At 39.6% G+C, this 13,662-nt stretch overlaps 2 protein-coding genes across 4 annotated transcripts in view; one reads left to right on the top strand and one right to left on the bottom strand.

Moving 5' to 3' along the window:
• LOC125716036 (astrotactin-2-like) overlaps positions 1–13,662 on the top strand; it is a 228,358-nt gene that overhangs the window by 109,785 nt on the left and 104,911 nt on the right. For all 3 annotated transcript variants that reach the window (XM_048988276.1, XM_048988269.1, XM_048988284.1), the window contains 3 exons: positions 3,972–4,056; positions 4,307–4,381; positions 5,381–5,518. In XM_048988276.1, coding sequence (XP_048844233.1) covers positions 3,972–4,056; positions 4,307–4,381; positions 5,381–5,518 — 298 coding nt within the window. The remainder of the gene's footprint in view (positions 1–3,971; positions 4,057–4,306; positions 4,382–5,380; positions 5,519–13,662) is intronic.
• LOC125716164 (basic proline-rich protein-like) overlaps positions 1–13,662 on the bottom strand; it is a 386,857-nt gene that overhangs the window by 331,114 nt on the left and 42,081 nt on the right. The gene's annotated exons all lie outside the window — the stretch shown is intronic.

Genomic DNA, 13,662 nt, shown 5'->3' with positions numbered 1-13,662 from the left:
AGGCAGGGACTATTGTGAGCACTCAATGACGGAGACTGAAGTTGTGTAAAAGACATGCATTTATTCACAACTAACACTACAACTAACATAAGACAGACATTACACTTAACACAAACAACAAACACAAAATAACGGAATAGAAACAAACAATGTAATTATGGAAATGCAATGACCGGATTTAAATGGGTAACCTTAAAAGGGAAATACTGTTCTGCAAAGCAAACACAGTTTGTGGAAACATGACCCTAAAGTCATATAGCAGGTTAACAGAACAACTTATGTTGTTAGAATGAAAGGAAGTTGGTTTACTTGGTTGCAGAGTGGAGGGGGGAGGGGTGGACTTGGCGTTTGGTAGCAGAGGTTGATGAGCTGACGGGATGATGGCACTCAGGAAGAAGTGGCGTTGGGAGCAGTTTTTGGAGTGGAGCCCCTTTGATTCTCTCTCCTTGTGAAGCTTTGTCTTAGTTGCAGTTCTCTGTCCAGCTGGGCCTTCGCTGGCAGGCTTCAGGACGGCTTCTTGTGGGCTTCTCTTCTCCTGGGCTGATGTTCTCTGCCTCTCTTTGGGCTGATGGTCTCTCTGTTACTCCCCCTGGCTTTGTTCTGAGGTGCCAGGTTTTATAGTCTAAAGTTCATGAATGGGGATGACCAGGAATTCGAAACCTGAACCAATGGCTGACCATCCATTTGGCGGGCTTTTAGAAGGCGGTCTGTATCAGTCCTTTTAGGATTTATGACCCGACTGATTCCCCTTTATTTATGATTTTCATTAAACTGGTGTAACTTTTGATACATACACTTTCATGGTAACCACTTACCGGATTTGGAATCTCGAGTGATTTTCCATCATTTGATACCAGACAAGCCATATCAGCCTAGCCACATCGGTATACGGTATAGGTGTTTTGAGTTACATCTCAACAGATGTTATTCTTTGTACAGACATTACATGACATATTCACATTCAAACAGCACATCTTATCCTTAGATAGGTGTGGCTGTTAGTTTGTGGCAATACCAATTTAAGTTGCACGTCTGGAAACAATATATTTTGGTTGGTGTGGCTTATCCCAATTGATCTTCTCCCCAGAATGGATAATGCACATTTAATTCAGTTCTTTTAATGCAGCATAGCAAGTGAAGAAATGCTAACAGGCCACAAAGATCAGATAAGGGCCACAGAGGGATGTGGAAGAGAAGGGGGGGGGGGGTTGTTAAACTAAGAAAGAAGAATCTCTGGAAGTTAGGAGACACTGAGATACCTGGTTACACTAGATTTCCAAGATTCTTCTGGTATAACCAGGAGGACATACAGTGCTGCATATGCAGTGGTAGCTATACCTATTTATTTATTGAAACTTATATGTGTTCAAGTGTAAAGGGGTAAAATAGATGATACTCTGTGAACATGATCAAAAGGGTGGCACACAAAACACTAAGATTGTCTAAGGACACACACAAACATAATCTGTATATTGAGACTAGTAGTTATGAGTAAATCAATAAACAGGGTATACAAAAGCCAAACTTAAAAGAAACTTTCTTTAGGGTGTTGTTCTATTGGGTGAGTGGTATGTAAGCCAGGATGGACAGGGATGGGGTTGTGTGCCAAGTCGAGGGACCCCTGTCCTTGAGGTCCATTCTGCTTTCTGTAGGTCCCTAAATATTTGGGCAATAAAAGTTGGAGTGCTGGCCTCCCTTGTTATCTGTGTCTTTGTGTGTGTGTGTGTGTGTGTGTGTGTGTGTGTGTGTGTGTGTGTGTGTGTGCGTGTGTTTGTGTGTGTTTGTGAGTGTGAGGTCACGAACCCCCCTTTGATGCCTAGGCAAATGTGAGCCTCTCGTAACAGGCTAGGCCTTGTCTCAGACCACCTGGAATTTAAGCTTTGTGATATGTGCGTGTGTGATCCTACAGAGTCCTGACCTCAACTCCATCAAACACCTTTGGGATTAACTAGAACAAAGATCGTAAGCTAGGCGTTCGGAACCAAAATTAGTGCCTGACCTCAAAAATGCTCTTCTGGATGAATGGGCAAAATTCCCCCAGAATCTCTTCCCAGTAGAGTGGCAGCTGCTATAGCTGCAAATGGGGGTGGGGGGCAACTCCATATTGATGCCTATGGATTTCTAAACTGGATCTTCTAATCTGACCTATCTCATTTAGTGGAGACTGCTAACACTTCTGGCACTACATGACAGCCTTCATATTGTTTCATGTGAAAGGTTCAATGGTATGTATAACAGTTTTTTGTTTTTTTGTCAGTATACTTAAGACTATTTTTGCTAGTTTTGGTTTTGTATGAGAGATTATGTCAGAATTAGGTTCATTCAAATACAAGTACAAGGAAAATGAGTCCCTCACGGTCCATGTTTCCACAATGCTTAAAGGGGATGTTTCTTTTCTTCCTACATCACAGATTTCTTTCATATTTTTTGATAGGATGAAGCATCATGACACAAGTGGTTTTGCTATTTTCTGAATACAGGCAGAGTTCAATAGGTCAGTGCAACAATTCGATTAGACATATTTTTTAGTTGGTACAACATGAAAGGAAGGTTTGAAAAACCAGTATACCTGTATGTGTTTTAATTACAGCATCCCAAGCTCAGAAAATGCTGTAGACGCCTTCATTCCAAAATGCAATATTGTTCAACAAAACGCTGTTTCTTTGCAACTTAATTGGGATACCTTTGAGAAACACACCAATTAACTTGTTTTCGATTAGCCTACCTGCTACACACATGTACGTCCAATTTGTGTTATAATGAAATTACAAGTGCATTATTACACTAATAAAGTCAACACTGTAACTTTTGTCAATGCTGAAGGACAGACTTCTCATTGGCTCTATTGCATAGAATATAAAGAACATGCTAATTCCCTACATACTAGGGTGAGTAAGAAGCCCGATATCCTGAAGGTCATCCGGTTACAGTATGTTTGCTACTCACTCAGCTGACCTTTGGTAGCCATTTTAAGAGGTTCAATAATCAGCCACTGAGTCGTGAAGTTTAAATGATTTTATGTCAGAATTATGCACACATGCATGCCTCCAATATCCAATGTAAATTGTTCTGTGATTGCATGCACGTATGGTCATTTTTTTTTTTTACAAACATGCCTCTTTTCATATTTGTGTCAGTATCCTGGTTGAAATACATACATATTTACTGAACAATTGCAATTATGCTTTTAAAAATTACTTGGGGAAGCGCTGAACTGCAAACACTGTGTTCAATTTTGAAACTGCTGTCCAAAGAGGTTTTGATGCACAATCTTATCTGGCATCTGCTTCGCACTGCAGGAAGACATGTCAGCAAGTGTGCAACTGCATGGCAGGTGCATTCCTCAGGGGTTCAAGATGCAAGGCTGCAATTAGTCCTGCAATATACTGTAATGAGTGTTCTCAGACCAATCACCCAATTCGCACTGTCTTCTGTCACACTGTCTAGTTGACATGGTCCATTTCTCATCGAATTAACTTTCCAGTTGCGGTTTTTGATGGGGATCAGTCAAGAAGGGCAGACCAGTTACCCCAGCAACATTATCCTATACACCAAAATATGCTGATGTCCCTCTACGTGAGACTTTCGCATTGCAAGAACATGCCCATAATTGTCTTTCATTTTACTTTTTCCATATTACTGCTAGACAAGTCTTCAAAAATACTGTATATGGTTTAACTTTAGCAACCGGCATCTCTACCCCCGAGGGCAAATCGTATGAAAAGGACGTGTTGGAGAATGGTTTGGAGTGGGGGTAAATGAAAGATGAGGGGAGGGTGAGGTGGAAATAAGGCTAAGGTCAGGTCGGGTGTAAAGAGATGATGTGTTGCTGTCAAAGCAAACAGCTTGTGGGGTGATTACTGAGCTGGACTCCTCGGATGATGGATGAGACTGGCCGTCCTGCACGTTGTCAGCCATTAATTCAGTTAAGGGGGAAAAAATGAGTCCCTTTGTCACTTTGTGTTTTGCAGGTGAATGCAGCTGTCATGAGGGATACTCCATTGACCCAGTACACAAACACCTCTGTGTTCGGAGCGACTGGGGACACAACGAAGGGTAACTTCTGTCAGTTTATACCAAAAAAGCATAATGCATAGTGCCGTTTAACTATTTCTATTCCAGGCTGGGGATAATTACTTCAAACCCATAGTATACTCAGATTTCTGATATATAAACTGTTAATGCAGGCAGCGTGTACTGTAAGCAGATGGTGCTGGTAATTACGGAGGATGATGCTGGAAATATGGAGTTTATAGCATCTATGTTTTAATATTTATATTTTGTTTGTTATTTTGTTTCATCACAGTCCATGGCCCTATTCAAACCTAGAAAAGGGTTATGACCTTGTTACAGGAGAGCAAGCTCCAGAAAAAATATTCCGGTGAGCAGTCTTTCTATTCATATGTGTCTCTGTTGGACTGCACACTGATTAACTGTCAGTATATGTTGAATTTATGATGTCTGTCTCTATGAGGGCAACCGCAGTTTCGCTTGTATAGTTTTTTTTTTCCCCAATAAAATTCTGAAAGGAAGGTTCCTCACAAAATGAATTGCCAGAAGGAATGTTCCGAGGGCTTTCCCAGCCAAGCCTTTGTGACCAGACTAACCTTTCCCCTTGACAAGAACATTCTCTTTGAAATTCCACCAAAAGTAAAGGCATTGTAGCTGCACGCTGGTAGTCACGGTGGTTCTGTACGACACACTCTGAGAAGGACTCTAGGGAGTTTCTGTAAGTGCCCTTATTCCCACCATCTAAGTTTCTGATGCAGCACAGGTGATCAGAACCTGCTGTCATGATGAGATTGAAGACGGCAGCAAATCTCTTCCAGAAAAAAAAAAGCCCACAGAAATTCTCTTGAAAACGAATCTCAAAAGTTTAGAAAATTTGCTCTTCACATGTATATTTATTAGGTATACCAGCTTGCTAAGGCGAGCAGTCTGCTTCCCCAAAAAGCAAATCATGTAGCTTAAAAGCAAAGCCAAGATAGTTCAGTTCCGTCACCTAAGCATTTTTGGGTGTGGTTTTGTTGGGGTCAGATGTGACTGTTCAAGCGTCACTGCAAACAGACGCCTGTCTGGTATTTTCACGCACCGTGATGTCTAGAGTTTACAGAGAATGGTGTGATGAACGAAAAACATCCACACAGTGGCATTTCTGTGGGTGAGAAGGGGAGAAATTCTTGTTAATGAGAGAGGTCAAAGGAGAATGAGCAGACTCAAGAATAACAACTCCGGTACAATAGTGGGGTGCATGAAGACTTTCCGTGCCATTATGCATAATTTGTAATGCTTTTGAGCATTTGCACTAGTTGGTGAGATCCTCTGTATCTTGTTCTGTCCAATCTGTAAGTCCCTCTATGTCACTTTGTCTTTTGCTTAGATCCACCTATGGGCTTGGACAAGGGCTGTGGCTTCCAGTAAGCAAAAGCTTTGTCGTGCCTCCAGTAGAGCTGTCAATCAATCCTATAGCTAGCTGCAAGACTGATGTGCTGGTAACCGATGACCCGGGGGACGTTCGGTGAGTATTAGCAGCCCGGTCCATGACTAACACACTAATGGATTTAGCATTCAAATAAAAAACAATCGGTGTCACCTGTTTGTTAGCATGTCCCTGACAATTAGAAATGACTGAGTTTAACTTTGGAAGTCTGGAGAAAAACAGAACTCTCTCAAGTTTCATAGAGAAGTGTCTATTTACCTGGACTGCGATCTCCCTTCAAAATTCCAGGTGGTCTGAGATACAGTCAAGCTAAGTATAGTTGCTCAAATTGGTCACTTCAGCTGTATGTCAGCCTCTCCCTGGTCCAAGGTTATTCCTGAATATGCTCTTAGCAACAATCCATGCAACAGAGGGAAGTACTATAGGTTGACATGGATTTATCATTTTAAATATATTACAGAATTTGCTCCTAGGATCATATTAATCTGCTGCATACATTTAATGTCATAAGTAAAACAAGATTTAATTTAAATACAAATAATCAAATCATGAGAACAGTATGCATGTACTCGAACACACCTTGGTCACCATCTCGCAAATTACCTTACTTGTATTTTCTAGTGATGTAGTGTGACCCCCAGGAGAGAGAAAAACTGTTAAAAACTATCAATAATAATGATTTCTTGTGAATATCGAGTGGACTATTGTATCTGGGTATTGTTTTGTACTTTACTTTGTACAGAGACAGAATTTGTATCCTTGAACATGCCAGTGTAGTTGTGTACTGAAATCCTTTGGTAAATGTGAGAATTAGAGTTTTCACCTGTCCCATATATTCGATGCGCTTAAATTAAACCCTGTTTGGTGTTGAAAATGGAACACAATTTTTGGCTATGTTCACACTGCCATGCTGAAGTGACTCCAATTGGATGTTTTGCCTTAATGTAACACAGATCTGATCTTTTCAGGGCTGTGTGGGCACGCAAATCTGATCTTTTCAAATCAGATTTGTGTCACTTTCATATGTGGTACTAAATCAGATACGTATCCGATTCGCGGCCATGCGGCCTGAATGTGAAGGCACAGATCGGAATTCATGTGGCTTTTTGCTTATACGCATGCGCTGACATCATCAGCCTGCACCGGCAGGCTCGTACCCACACATCTCTTGGTGCAGCAGTTCCAACAATAAGTGCAAAAACAGAAAAAGCTAGCCGCCTGACTTTATCTCCTTTTCGACCTGCTCGTGTACAGCTGATTCACTGTTTGTCGTCCTCCAGAGCAAAGTGCAATACATGCGTGAGCTACTAACGCCTCCATTTTTAATGCCATGAGTCGTCCCACAGATATGACGTTTTTTGTTGTTGGTGATGCAGTTGACCCGTGTAAAAGCGTATCAATGTGCGCATGTGTGACGTTTCGGGGGATCGATGCGTTCACATTACAGTCAGATACAGGTCACTTGTAGTTATGAATATGAACCGTCAAGATAGGCAAATTCTATCTAAGCAAAAAATCGGAATTGAACGATATAACTGGCAGTGTGAACGTAGCCAAAGTGACATGTATTACTTCCTAAAATCCAAAGTGGCATCTCTAGTCAGGACTGATACTTTGATTGACAAAAGTGTCTATCTCCAATTAGTCGAACACAACGACACAGTGAGGAAAAACAGTGAGATTCTGAAAAGTCTGATTGATGCAATTTCATTCTTGGGTCAAGAGGAGCTAAAACGATAAAAGTGAAAATTCTGACAGCAAATGAAACTACAGTATAGTGAGTTTACAAATGTGCTTTCCCACCATTGTGAGGTTTTGGCTTTTGTGGGTGTTTTAGTGTTGCACATGGAATGTAGAGCAAAACAGTAATTCAAAGTTGGGTAGCATACTCATATTTTGCAGTTTTACTCAGTCACTTCGGTACATTGTTCAAGTCATCCTTAAGATTTGCAAAACAGAAGTGGATTTCTTGAAACAATTTGTACAAACAGCACCACATGATGGACCACCTGCAATAGCCTTATCCCTCAAAATGTATTATGTATGTCAGTGAACTTGTTGGTTCCACCAGAAGGACAAGTCCCTGTGTTATTGTTCACAAACAAGGGGTACGCAGATGTCTGCATTGTAGGCCTACTTTGTTATAAGCAAGACAAGGCGTATCAAGTTTATAGAAATATCACATCGAATCCACATTCACTGCCCGGAATAGCAACTCTGGTCACTAACTTTTGATGTTCATCCATCCACCATCGATAAGGCTTATCCACTTCTGATGTTGACCTAGAAATTTTTCCCACATTATTGGATATTTAGCATAAAAAAAGATGAATCTCATGGTTTTCAGAGAAAATAACTTTTATTACTTCATTTGACACATAATGTTCCCCTCGTCCCACTGTTTTAAATTAATTAGCTGAAGATCATTTTTATACTGCTGTAATGTTTCTTTCGTGCTTTGTGTGTCTATGAAAAAGTGTTTTAAGGAGTTCCGTAAACTTTGGCTCTTTGCTCCATGCTGCCTTGGAGAAACGGCAGATCTTTCCTGGTCAGAAGGCTAGCAGTGACCTGCACAAGCAAAACACATCTGAACAAAGAGAACTGCATTCTTTTGATGTTTTAATTAAAAAGATGAATGCCTTTTCTGAAAAGCATTTGGAAGACCAGATTACCAGATCAACGCTGTTAATTTTCTCCGCTTTCTTTCAGGCTTAGTTAGATTTATTTTCTTTGATCAAACCTTAGATTCAACATCAACATTGAGGAATTATTGCACTTTTGCAGTTTGTGTGGACGAGGACCAACGAGTTGCCCCTACTGTCATCATATGGCCAACTAATGCTTGTATCACAGCAAAGAGAACATTTTGTTAATATAACTATACGTATTTTGATAGTATAAAAAAATAGAAACTTTGTGACCTTGTACACCTCATGAATATCAAATATGTTAAATGCCACTATGGAAATATGTGAACTGAGATTCTAGTTTCTGGGTTCCAGCTGGTCTCCTTTCAGAAGTGATGGTGGTGATGGATATATCCATCCATCCATTTTCCAAACCGCTTATCCTACTGGGTCGCGGGGGGTCCGGAGCCTATCCCGGAATCAATGGGCATGAGGCAGGGAACAACTCAGGATAGGGGGCCAACCCATCTCAGGGCACACTCACACACCATTCACTCACGCATGCACACCTGCAGTACCGGCAATTTAGCAACTCCAATTAGCCTCAGCATGTTTTTGGACCGTGGGGGGAAACCGGAGTACCCGGAGGAAACCCCACGACGACATGGGGAGAACATGCAAACTCCACACACATGTGACTCAGGCGGAGACTCAAACCCAGGTCCCAGAGGTGTGAGGCAACAGTGCTAACCACTGCACCACCATGCCGCCCCCGGTGATGAATATAGATAATTTAATATATACTTTCCTGCTGAGCAGTGCTTTGTATCTGCTATTGCTGAATTTATCCATAGATTTATGAAGAAATCCATTGAGTTCTTCACACAGAATTCATAAAATTTACTGATAGAATTAATTAGAATAAGTTATTATTTATGAATATAGGACTTACATATTCACCTGAGTATGTAAAATATATAATGAAGGAAAGTTAAGTTTACTTATATAGTGCCACTTGTACACTGCGATCATTCAAAGTGCTTCACACATAAGAAAAATTCATATTACAAAGAAAATTTAGATTAAAAAGATATAAGAGAGAACTTGAAATTAAAATGTGCTTTTAAAAGCTTATGGTATGTTATTTTGAAGTGCGGTGTGTGTATATATATATATATATATATATATATATATATGTATATATATATATAGTCGGCCCTCTGTATCTGCAGGTTCAACCAACCACAGAATGGAAATAAAATAATTTTAAATAAATAAATGTAATACAAAAAGTTCCAAAAAACAAAACTTGAATTTGCTGCGCACCAAGCACTCTGCCGAATCCACGTGAGCGTAGTGATGTGTAGGCAGTATACAGTATAACAGCTATTTACATAGCATTTACATTATGTTAGGTAGTACAAGTAATCTAGAGATGATTTACAGTGTATGGGGAGAAGGTTATATGCAAATTCTGCACCATTTTATATAAAGGACTTGAGCATCACGGATTTTGGTATCCGGGGGGGTGGTCCTGGAACCAAATCCAGGCCAACTGTATATACATGTAGGAGCCAGACTGTGCTTTCATATTCAATGATGTATAAGATATTTTATACTGTAAAACATCCTGATGTGTTGAAGAAGTCATTAACAGCAAAGGTGTAAGAAAGGCAGTCTATTTGATTATATTCACTTATTTGAGACTTTTGTGTCGGAATAAATTAGTCATATCAATTACGTGTAAAATGTCATTTATTTAGCACTAAGATGTTATGATCATTTGTAATAAAAATAGTGCTTGATTTTGGGGATTTACTGTGGCCTCACGTCCCTCTTCCCTTACATGCATTTTAGGGATTTTTTTCTCCACTATGGGTAAAGATTTCATTGTATGTAATAGTAATAGGATTTTTTGATTAAATCATATAAGATTCTGCAGTCAATTTAGCTGTCATTGATCACTGGAATGCCATCCAGAGACACCCATGCTACTGTAAACCCCCCAGGGCCCTCTTCTCAGTAAGCATTGGATGGATGGATGAATGGATGGATGGATGGATGGATTCCCAATGCTCATACTGTAGTCTGTTGATTAATAATACAACTTGAAGGGCATGAAATTTCAACAGATGTGTGTTACCCTGAGGTGGGGTTAATATCCTTGGTTAAGGCAAAGTTCCTCAGCCCAGAAAAGATTACCCCCGGCTCCCCCAAATGTATGCACACCTGGCAGGCTGAGCTCAGCTGGTCCTTGAGGTCCTCAGTTTGCAGTAGAGGATTTTTACACTAGTAGCCCCGTGGAGGCCCTTTTAGATCAATAGCCCACTCAGGTAGGTGAAGAGCCCTCAGTAGCTATTGTTATGTCAATATGACAATGTCTGTTATACAGAGAATCAGCCCACATTCATGATAAATGGCCATTTCAATGTGGTCAGGCAGGCTTATTACTAATCCTCCGGCTATAGTCACACAGGCAAAACAAACCTAAATCCATTTTATATATCAGCACACAAGCTTTAGTGGCAGGTTATTCCCCCAATTACCCGAAGAACAGCAGCCAAAAATAAAAAAAGGTGTTTTCTCACCTTTCTTCAAAAAATGTTTTATTCATTTAATGTTCTGAGTTGAATTTAAAAGTAATCAATCCTCTAAGTAATACAGCACACATAAATAAATAATGAAACTGGAGTTAGTGTGGGGAAATGTAGAAAAAAACAGCTTTAAATCTAACAGAGCAAAATAATAAAACGTTTACTAACAGTACAGAGCCTGACTAAAAGTATGGGCTGTTTCTGAGCACAGATTTTTCTACCCAAGAGGGATAAAAAACAAGGAAGATTAATAACAGACACATTAAAGTCACAATTTAGAGGCAGCAGAGCCTAACATCTGCAGTTTCTTGCCAAAAGTAGACCTGATAATTATATTACATTAATGCACTGCCCAGTCAAAGTTACATGACTTGCCTTTTCACTAACGCTAAGCTGAAAATAAGCCACTCGGGAAAGTGAGTTGCTCCTGTTGACTAATGACTCTCTATATAATTATATGTATGTGTCTACTTCAGGTAATGTGCTCCATAGGCCATTAATCTCTGACATATCCTATTAACAGTGTCCTTCACGTAAAGATGTCTCACGTAAACAGCTAGACTTAATTTCTTACTTTTTAACCTTTACATTAAATTAATAGCTAGTTGGTGTTTTAACTGTATGGAATTTGTCTTTTTCTGTCTATAACAATTATCATGCAGTAACCTGCAAACCCCTGAGATTCTTTTTATACCCCTGTGTAAAAGTAATCGTGTGTAATATCATGCAATAACATTTTGGATGTTGCTTCCAGTATTGGAAGTCTTCCAGAAATCAGTCAGGATTGCTGTAATTAATATTTATAACAAATCTCATTTCCATGTCTTATTGGTATTAAGTATTCTTGGGATGGTAGGAAAGGTAGTGAAGATTTGTCTAAGAGGGCTGTAACGGAACATGTATTCATGTTTAGTATGCACAATGAAACAAATGAATACATTTATTACAAGAGCAGAATGAAAATTCAGAAATGTATGTTAAACAGACAGAAAACATTAAGTTAAGTGAGGCTTTGAATTAGTTACGGCTAATCCTGGTCATTAACTGTCACCCAGTTATGTCACCCAGGTGGTTTGGGAACATTTTGGCTTCCCAATAAATTACACGAACACCAGAGAGAGAGTAGCTGATAAGACCAAAACTGTTTGTCGGCTCTGTTATACGTTGTAGCAAATTCGGATATATTGCTAATTGTGTTTGTAGTTTTGACAATAAATATTTTAAAAACTAATTCTATTTTCCCTCCTGTACCGAAATTGCTTCAAACTGTGAACCCAAAACTGAAGTTTGTATTGAACTATGAATTCTGTGTACCGGTGCACCCCTATTAAGAGATTAGCATAAATCAATAATAATCAAGCCAGGGGATTGTCATTTTATGGGACCGCAGGGTATACCGTGGATGAGTTGCCAGTTTGTCACAGGGCCAGGGGCGCTGCTAAGGATTTTGGGCCCCATGAAAAGAATCTTGACAGGGCCCCCAACACAGTTTATTGGGGGCTTCTCTGGGCCCCCTCTCAGTCATGGGCCCTGAGAATCGTCATCGTTTACCCCCCCTTTACAGCGCCCCTGCACAGGGCACACACACACATCACACACTGAGGGCAATTTAGAAGTACTTGAATGTGAGTCATTAGAATGAGAGAGGACACCATGGTACCCATATGCTACAAGTAGAATAGGTCTACACAGATGTCAAGGATAAGATTCAATTGTCATCATGCATAAAGTCATGTTCACTTGTCTGTTTGCTTCTGAAAAACGTTTTTTCCCAAATTGTTGTAGCCTGCTCACCTCATGATATTCTTTTTTGCCTTGCAATTCATGTTGAGATTTGCTTCATTTTGCTAATGATACTGCATTAAATATACAGTCTAAAAATGAGTTGATTGATAGATATCAAATTACAACACTTCATCAATATAACTTGCCACTTTTTTAAAGGTGTATAATTTAGGCTTTTCTTAATAAATCTTTAGTGGCTTACATTAAAAATTTTCACACTTCATAGTTCCTATAAGAGACAAATACGGTAAACCTATACTGTAAATCAGTTAAAATACGTAAAAAAAAACGTGGCTTCCTTATGGAAACTTTCTTTTTTATGTACATACTGTACTGTAACTTTACAAAATGCGAATCTCATTCGCAAAGATTATTCCCTTTGGAACTGCCATGACCTGCTCCTCCGATCCTCCCATGTGCCACGCCCCCTCATCTACCTGGTGTGGAATCCCCATGTGATCAGTTGTTTCCCGTTGATGTCATTAGTCCTGTGTTTTTAAGTCTGCATTTAGGTATGTTTCCCAACTCCGGTCATTAACGTCATTTTGAGTTTGTTTCCTGCTTGTCTTTACCTTTTCATTAAATCCCGTGTTCCCCGATTCCTTGCGTCCTGTCCCTGCTTCCCCGGTCCGTGCCCCGGCAATACGTGATAAGAGCGCTAATGGTTACATAAAGATTAGAAAACAGTCAATGTACCATTTTGCAACAGTAAGCACACGTTAATGTAAATTCAACGCACAAAAATTAGAATTTTTTTTAAAAGATGCTATTGTTTACGTACATAGCAAATGCGTCCCGAGTTTCCCTCTCGAGACACATTAGCATTTTCTTTAAACACTAAAAGGGTTGGTTTTTAAAGGTGATGTATTAAGCTAACTTTTAAATGAAATTAAAGTGTTTTGGGAGCATATTTAGGATGTAAACTATAGAAATAAGCACATACAGTGAACCACCACCTATCGCGGAAGATGCGTTCCAGAGCCATCAGCGATAGGTGAAACTCCACAATATAGAAAGACCGTATAAATAAACTTTTTTTAATAGTTTAAGCCTTAAAGTACCCCTCCAACACACTTTAAATACATGTAAATTTATTAAAACAACACATATGCTATGTGGATGTTGGGCTAAGGATATGAGTAACATAATAATAATAATAATAATAATATGTAGTGTGTGTGTGTGTGCACATCTCTCTCTCTCTCTCTCTCTCTCC

This window comes from Brienomyrus brachyistius, chromosome 2, assembly GCF_023856365.1.
Source record: "Brienomyrus brachyistius isolate T26 chromosome 2, BBRACH_0.4, whole genome shotgun sequence".
Taxonomy (NCBI): Eukaryota; Metazoa; Chordata; class Actinopteri; order Osteoglossiformes; family Mormyridae; genus Brienomyrus; species Brienomyrus brachyistius.
Note: the sequence above shows the minus strand (reverse complement) of the source record. Positions and strands in the feature narration are given on the sequence as shown.